The sequence below is a fragment of the Actinia tenebrosa genome, unplaced genomic scaffold (genome assembly GCF_029948245.1).
Source record: "Actinia tenebrosa isolate PJP-AT-01 unplaced genomic scaffold, QUT_ActTen_1.0 PGA_scaffold7__59_contigs__length_16204524, whole genome shotgun sequence".
Classification (NCBI taxonomy): domain Eukaryota; kingdom Metazoa; phylum Cnidaria; class Anthozoa; order Actiniaria; family Actiniidae; genus Actinia; species Actinia tenebrosa.
The window spans coordinates 3,269,712-3,278,318 of record NW_028292584.1 but is presented as its reverse complement, the minus strand read 5'-3'; the positions used below and the strand labels follow the sequence as shown (position 1 = coordinate 3,278,318).

General features: G+C 34.6%; 1 protein-coding gene across 3 annotated transcripts; it reads right to left on the bottom strand.

Annotated features, from left to right (window-relative positions):
• Positions 1-892: 892 nt before the first annotated feature.
• Positions 893-8,535, bottom strand: LOC116295805 (hepatocyte nuclear factor 4-gamma). Of its 3 annotated transcripts, none has more exons than XM_031703745.2 (6): positions 8,320-8,535; positions 7,950-8,183; positions 5,412-5,534; positions 4,329-4,697; positions 3,834-4,082; positions 893-2,857 (listed from the first exon to the last, which is right to left on the bottom strand). In XM_031703745.2, exons 1-6 carry the CDS (start codon positions 8,360-8,362, stop codon positions 2,475-2,477), a joined length of 1,401 nt encoding a protein of 466 aa, XP_031559605.1. In that variant the 5' UTR covers positions 8,363-8,535; the 3' UTR covers positions 893-2,474. The 3 variants fall into 3 exon arrangements, with proteins under 3 accessions (XP_031559605.1, XP_031559613.1, XP_031559622.1); XM_031703753.2 differs by having other exon boundaries at positions 3,834-4,070; XM_031703762.2 differs by having other exon boundaries at positions 3,834-4,061.
• Positions 8,536-8,607: the final 72 nt, after the last annotated feature.

Genomic DNA, 8,607 nt, shown 5'->3' with positions numbered 1-8,607 from the left:
AAAAGGAAGACCTGTTTTTAATTGAAATGGTTTTGAAAATAGTTACCATTTAATACTTTGTTACACAAAAGAAAATATTTAGAATAAATTATTAAGAATGATAAATGGCTAATTGAATCAGATTATCATGCAATCTTAAGCAAGGTTTTGTCATATGAAAAAGGGAAAATATAGTTTTTCATAAAGTAACTATAATTGGTTCCCAAAATCAAAGAATTGTCCTTTCATTTTTAACTTTATATCAAAAATAATTTCATTAGAGGATCCCATTAAAGCTAAACTATTTGCACAACTGTTGATAATGTTGATAATTAAATACAAAAAAGCTACAAATAATTAGGTGTAAAGTGATGCTGACTTGTATAAAGTAACTTAGGAGTTTTATATCTGCTATTGCTGAAGTTCAACTTGGAAAACACTTTGGTACAATCAACCCTTTTACTTTGGCTGTTTTGAAGTGTTTTCCCATCTTGGACCACGTCATTCCCTAGAGTATGATTTCTAATGCTTGCAGATGAGATACAGCTCAAACTAAGAATTTATTCTCAAGGGAACGAAATGTGTTCTGAAATGAGAAAACATTATACCCAAGCTAAGACAGTCTTTTGTCTGTGCTAAGATATATAACACCAAACTTTTAAACTATGATTTCACAATAATTTAGTCATCCATGGAAACCTAGTTTGGTCAAAATGGCCATGACTTTCATAGTTCTATCCGCATATACTTGCAAAGCTGCACTTCAACAAAAATAGTTACATAACTTGATCTTGTTCAGTATGATAACTAGTATTCATTTGATAGATTTGAATGAACTTATCTTCAGTTGGTAAACACTTTAATGCCATAAAAACAAGCTTTTCAACAAAATGTCTGAAACTTTCTTGCAATACATGTTTACATTTTCAGCCATTACTGTCTTTATTGACTTGTTATTCACCATTTCTATAGTTATAGCACAATGGCACATTTAAGAATTTAGGAGGGAAAGAACAAGATCAATCTATATATCCTGGCTACCATATCACACATCCTAGGGATATACAGACCCCATGCAGCAATAGACCCTTTTCGAGTTCCAAATTACTGCTGTGTTTCTTGATTACAGACTCATTTGCTCAGGCTAAGCCTTGATGTTGTGAAGAATATTCACGTTTTCCAGTCAAGTTCCGTCAAGTTTCAAAGTGTTCGTATTGTTGAACTTGTGCATTCTTTACTTTACCGTTGGTATTTGCGAGTAATTAGAAACTGATTCGAGGCTTAGACTGAGCAAATGAGTCTGTAATCAAGAAACACAGTGGTAATTTGGAACTCGAAAAGGGTCTATTCCTAGAGTGCCTCAATTTGAAGGGCGTTAGCTACTAAGAATGCATACTCTCATGATATTGCTTTCTTCTTCAAATTGATCTGCATTAGGAATAGCTTGCAAGGAATCTATGATGTCCCTACAATTAGCGCCAAATTACAAGCAAACATTTGTCTGCCATCAACAACTATTAGAAACAGTTCTTTCTGCAAGCTTAGTTTGAATACAGTCATTAGCAACAACTGTTTCCAATTGTTGTTTTGATATTAAAAATTACATAGTTTATAGTGAGGACACTTGAACTATGAATACTTCCATCTTTACTCCAGGTAATTATTTCCTGAATTTCTATGGTTTCAAACCCTCTTTATTAATTGAGGTCAAATACACCAAGGGATCACAATAAATCATTTTAAAATAGTGACACAAAACATTTCAGCGCTTCTCAATCACACGAGTGAAATCATACCATTTGCCATTGAAGTAGGTTTTGGTGGACGTCAATCAATGCATTTCCATGACATTCCATAGGCACATGCTCTTAAAAGCTTTGTGTTTTCTGACAATGTCATGAAAACACTCTGATTGGTGTCCACCAAGACTCTATTATGTCTTGAAAAAAGTTCCAATTTTGCACGTATGATTGAGAATCACTGTAAGTGTTCAAGGTCTGAGTGTCCTTACTGTAAATGCATTCCTCCATTGTCCATACTTTGTTAAAACTTTGCTGTGTTCAAATATTTTACTGTTCTTGTTGTACCTCTGAATTGTGAGTTTTAAACATGTTGATATTCCTTGTTTAGCATTATTAAGAGTATGGACCGCAGCAATTGCAGGCAATATTAATCTTAAGCTACGACAGGCACTAAGCATTCCTAAATAATTATACAAGGCTGTAGCTATCTACATGCATTATGATAAGTACTGTGTGGCTTTGACTTCCTGGACTAAACGTATGATTGAATATAAGTGATTGAATTCACTATCTATCAAATAATCAGTATTGTACATGTATCATGATGATGAATTCTCTTTGTATTAAAGTATGAAAATATTAGAGTTTAGAACCTTTTTTCCCGTAGTAATGTCATCTCTCATTTAGCAAAATCCTGTCATTCTATTTATAACGCTTCTTATTCTCAAAGTTTTGAGCAACTTGTATTTTCTATCATTGGATCAAAGAACCATTTTTGTTCGACCCAGGATCTTGCAAAAATTCAGTTTTTAATCTTGTTTGTGTTGATGATTGTTCGGTATGATAAGGTTGTTGTTGTGGGTGTTGTTGATGCTGCTGAAGTTGTTGTTGTTGTTGGATTCCAGCAACTGATATAGAGGGAAGTACATTAGCTATACCAGCTACGGTGGTTTCAGTTGGTAAAGAGAAGAGACCAGGTGTGATAGTTAAAGGTGTTGTTGTCATACCAGGAAATGCTGCTGGAAATAAATGTTCTGGTGGAGGCGAAGTAATTGCCGCCTCAGGGGAGGATGCACTGTCTGGTGAGGGTGCAATAGACATTGTTGTTGGATCAAACTGTTCATTTATGTTCGTACCTATAAAATTAATACAATAATTAATATCTTACACTAGCAGTCGGTAAGTAGTTGGTTCACTTTGGGGTTAGTTCAGGTTAAATAAACAAAAACAGTAAGTCATGTCCAACCACTTACAGTAGGAATAATTTAATAAATATCTTTATTTAGCTGTCCAGTGGTTCTAGCTCTTTAGCACTAATTGGGGACACTTTTCACTCACACACACTACCACTAAATGTACCACTACAGTACACACTACCATTCAATGTCCTATGCACAAAACGCTCAGCTCATTTGTGCTTTTTACAGATGGGAAAAACCGGAGAACCTGGAGATAATACTCATAGCATAGGAGAGAACAACATATCAGACAACCTCAATTCACATATGGTGTTGGAAGGGCTCGAGCCAGGGACCCAAACTTTTGGAACCACAGTGGTGAAGGATGCTGCCTAATCAGCATATGCCTTCCATGCTACCCATAAATGAAAATAATAAATGATGAATTTGAGATGCTGCTTGAAAAGCTACTATTGCTGTCATAATTTTCTTAAGGTGGAATCCCATTATCTCAACTTCCTGCTGTCTTAAGCTTGAGACCGCATCCTGCATGCTTGCATCACTACAACTTCACCCTGGGTATCTCTAACCCAAATTATTTTGAGCCTTTTATCTGGCCCCCAGGCTGTTCCGAAAGTATCACCACCTTATTGTGATGGGGCAATTTAGGTGTCTCTATGACCCCTAGAGCTATGTCAGCTGGAGTGATATATTCCTGCCGAACAAAAGAATCATCCTGCACTGGTCCTCCAGTTGGGGGTTGGGCTGTGGGCTAATCCCCTGCACCTGGAAAACACCGCTGATTATGGAAAACGAAATCATTGTTGTCACATCACCTGCAGGTGAGGACAAAGAGGAATTCTTCCCTTGTCCCCAGAAGGTTCAATATAACAGGACACTTATATAAATCATGTTAAAACTGTACTGTTCTTACCTCCTAATAACATCTCTTGAAGTAGACTATCAACTTTAGCCACACCAAAAAGTCTTGCAATCTGAAGCTGTTCAGTCATTTGCAATGCAATGCTTTGCAATGTTGGTAATAATAACAGCATTTCACCAAACTTTCCCCTGCAGTCATATTGATGGTCACTTATGTAATCTTCTAGCGTCGTTTGGATTTCAAATCGTAGTGCTTTGATCTTCTGTGAATTTCCCAAGCCTTTTGCATCTGAAATGAAACCTCAAGTGTGAGGATTTTTTGCACAAATTAAATGCATGGCAAATATGGCTACAAGAAAATAACATGATAATTATACGCGCCATGCAAAACATAATGTTCAAGATACAAAAAAAAAGTGTAAAAATAGTATGGTAAAGTGAACTTTTTAGTGAATATTTTTGAAATAATTCGAAACTTGATTTTTCACAAAAATGTAAAAGTTACCAAATGATTATTTAGAATAAAAATATGCAAAAAAATCCTTACCAGGGTTGAAGAATACTATTGCCTTAAGACAAGCAAACTCTGTATCATCAATTTTTAACTGTCGCATTGGTAAAGCTATTTCATCAAGGATTCGTGCAGCTATTCTCCGTACATCTGGGTCCCCAGCTGATCTTGGGATTACAAGATCTGTTCCTAGTAATAACACGTCTTTAAGCCCAAGAGATCTTCGAGAGACTCCCAGGACTAAATGTTCCATAGCATGAGCCCGTAGCAAAGCAACTTGGTCATCAAGTTCAAGCTCACAAAAACAAGGCAAGTGTTTGGCCCAGTCGACTAAGATGAGAAGTTGTTGTCGCATAGATTCACAGATATCGTGGTAATTTGCTTCTCTTTCTAAGCTAATAGAATCTAGAAATAGAAGACTTAAGTCATTATCTTCTTTCAGGATAAATTTGTAGGTGTTAAATAACCCTAATAAAGATTTATTATTATTACTATAAAAATGCCAGTAATATTCATAATTCTGCAACCAACAATGCACCAATGTTCATAAAATACTACACAATATTGTCACCATTAATACAACACCCCCATTATAGTGCTAGTGGCTGTGATGTAAGCTATAATTTATTGCTAATTTTCAATCATTCCCAAGGAAGTCAAATAACAACAGACAAGGCGGCCATGTTGGCTGATATAACAAAAGAATTCATTGACAGGCCTTTTGCTAAATTCAACCAAGATGACAGCTATGAAGTCATGTGCAAACAAAGAATAATAGTCTTTACTGTGCCAACCAGAGATTTATTCGCTGATCAAAGAAAGAAACTTGGCAATAATTATTGTGATTATGGTTGGCTAATTAATAACAATAATAGGACGTGCTTGATGAGTGCATTTAAAAATCTCAATGCGCTTACAAAATCTAAAAAACGACAAAACTAAGAAAAAATAAATGAACTATATGTAGGTAAAATGCTAGTGTTCACAAGTAAGATGGAGACGGAAAAGGTAAGTCTTAGATATGCTAGGGTAAAGAGTTCCATGCCAATGTTATTAAACCCCAACTAGTGCTGTAAATGAAATCTAAGATTATAATAATTGTCCATAAAATAAACAAACCTGGAGGAGATGTTGCTGGTCTGGACAGGATTTCTGCTGACAACAGTGTTTGTGTAGTGATGCCATATTTCTTTTCCTCTTCTTTAGGTTTTTTAGAAATGGAATCTCTCTCATTTTGTACAGCTGGGAAAAAGAAGAAAAGAGAATGAAAAAAAATCTTCTACAATTGTTCAACATTTCTCTTTCCTTTGCAATAGACCTATTTAGTGTCATTGTTTGTCATGCACATTTCAGACCATGAAATGCCACTCTTGGAAGTTGATTCTTTGATGTGTAAATATTTTTCCTACCTCTGCAAAAACCAACTTGGAATAAGCAAGTTCATAGTTTAAGGATCGATTCCACTGCACATGCATATTCTTTTGTTTAATTATGAACAAAAAAAGGTTTAGACAAAAGAAGAAGAGAAATTTGGGATAAAATCAGATGCGCACTGAAAGAAATTCTTAAACTATGAACTGGCTTATGTTAGTGAATGAAGAGCCACTCTGTGGCAATACCACTGCTATATCTTATTTATTTTTTCTTCACAAACATGTTCATCATAAAAGAACAATTCTCAAGGGAATGTCATGTGATCTGAAATTGGTGATTTGCATAGGAAGCTAAAGAGGTCTATTTACAGTAGTAGCACTTACATTGTATTTAGCATGTCTCTATCAGAGGACAGAGCACTTACATCATATTTAGCATATGTTTCTATCAGAGGACAAAAGCATGCTCAACTCAAACATTTTGTTTATTTTAATACACAAACTTACTTTTGTCATTAGTTATAGTTACCAGATTATCAAATGAAGTTATGGAGAAATAAGGGTTTTTGGTGTTAGTGCCAAACACATGGTACTGACTTACAGCACGTACATGGTATGACTGGTAATAACATTGAAATGCCTTTACATTCAATTTGGTTAAGGTATGCTACAGTAATGCTACATTACAGCTCTGAATTTCCTTTATCATTATTTTCTCATTCATACAAAAAAGCACTATTGGCATGCAAAGTAAAGGCACAGCTGAAATAATATCACACCTTATCAATATTTATTCTATTGACAATAACCTCGGAGCAACATTCCTCTTGGCAAACCTTTTACTATTGTTCAAAAGATAAGAAGTAAATATAGACATCATACACTTGATGTATCATATAAACAAAAATGCTTACTCTTGAATAAGCCAAATATTCATGACTGTGCCAGCGAGGGCAAAACTAGTCATTAGAAATATCAATAAATATTTTCCTAAAATATTATCATTTTGGGAATGTTGTCGTACGTGGGTACCATGATTGCTTTGTAGATGTGGTATAAACAAATTCGCCAACAAGCATTATTTTATTTGGTACAAAAATACTAACAAAAAAATCTTTTGTTTGCTTATGCCTATGAAGCAAAATGTAAACAATGGCGTCAGAGAGATTGCCTTGAAGTATCTTTCATGCCGGAATAGTAATTAAAGGAGCGTCTTAATATGTATATAATAGCAATATGCCATCTGCAAAACTTCATTCATAATGCATGTAGTAGAATGTGGATTACAACATGTACTGTAATTTTTCACTGTTTATATAAATTTATCGAAGTGTGAAGTGTGACTTTTGAGCTGTCAATCAAAAGCGTACAGGCTAAGGAACTGGTAACACAAAAATATAGAGTATATAAATTGAAAAAAAATAGTAGGATACCAGTTAAAGATTTCATTTAAAATTACTAGACTCATGTCCAAATATGTTTAATACGTTTTTGAGACACAGATAGATATATGAACTTTATTTCAACTTTCCATAATGCCAGTTTAGGTTTCTTAAAGTAATTATCAATTGTTATGATTCAATATTGCCTTGGGCCTAAATGAACGTAATAAAATAGTAATATAGTTTATGCAAAATAGCTTTACTCCAAGTGTGCAGCTCTCACTAGGGTCATTATGAATGCATTCATGCATGCTTCAGAACCACAAATGATAGCCTAACAAAAACAAAACAGCTTTCTAAAATTTAGAGACGCTTGGTAAAATTTCTTACAATCAATATCTTACACAAATCACTATTTTCAAAACACAAACGACTTTGTATTATGTTTTTTAAATAGATAATTATTGATATCAAAATCTAAAGAATATCAATATTAGCGTGGATATCTTTGAATAGAAACTTGACAAACTCTTATAACATTTCAACACTTTAAGATAGATATTATTTCCATTGGCAAGAATAGTAGAATATGTCTTTTCGAATCCAAAAGTGCTGAAAATTATGTATTTACAAGACGATATTATTGCACAACAAAAGTTATCGTGGCACACACATAATCCAAACAATGAGAAAACTCTCTTTAGATTGAAAATAAATTATCATAAGCTTACTTTTTATCCTGTTTAAAAATAAACATAATACTGCTAGGATTTTAGCAGCTGGATATGAAATATTCAGAAAAAGAAAGGCTTTATTAAGAATATTGTTTGTATATAATTTTCACATTGTATATTTCGGTCACGATATTTATATCTTTAACTATTTAAAAGCTCATATTTTACCTTCTTTTTTCATTCCTGCTCGAAAACATTTCTTGAGTCGACAGAACCGACATTGATTCCTCTTGTCCTTGTCTATAACACAAAGTCTTTGAAATCGGCAGGAGTAAACGTGGTTTTTCCGCACACTTCGACGAAAGAAACCCTTGCAACCATCACAACTCGAGGCACCGTAGTGCTTTCCTGTAGCCTTATCCCCACATATCAAACACAATCCATTGCCCTCTCCTTCATCAACTGAAACAAAAAACATCCTAGCTCAGTACACAGATGTCGGGTGAATATATCTAGAGGCTGATAAGTCTTGACAGTTCAAAGAACAACACACAACTGATGGAAAACTTCTCGACATCTACCATTTAAGCTTACGTACCTCCACTCTCTTGCTTGATCCCATTCTCCAAGTTTACACTCATTGACAGCGTTTCCACGCGATAAACTGGACTTTAATCTAATCACAAGCAATCAAAGCAATACGTAAGTCTTCTGCACTGTACAGAGTTATAAAAACCTGCACTTTGGACCCTCCTGGCACAAAAAAGTTGATGAAAATGTGCTCTAAACTACTGGACCATACGAGACGTTGATTTTGCATTGCGTATGTCATGTGACTCGAAGTGAACACGACGACTAAAAGACGAATCGGGACACGTGACACGTC

Excerpts from the sequence above, each read along its gene's own strand:
- LOC116295805 (XM_031703745.2), bottom strand. The coding sequence starts at position 8,362 with ATGAGTGTAAACTTGGAGAATGGGATCAAGCAAGAGAGTGGAG. Across the intron at positions 5,535-7,949 it reads AGCAGGAATGAAAAAAGAAG|CTGTACAAAATGAGAGAGAT; the intron begins GTAAAATATGAG and ends TCTTTTTCCCAG. Across the intron at positions 4,698-5,411 it reads ACCAGCAACATCTCCTCCAG|ATTCTATTAGCTTAGAAAGA; the intron begins GTTTGTTTATTT and ends TTCTATTTCTAG.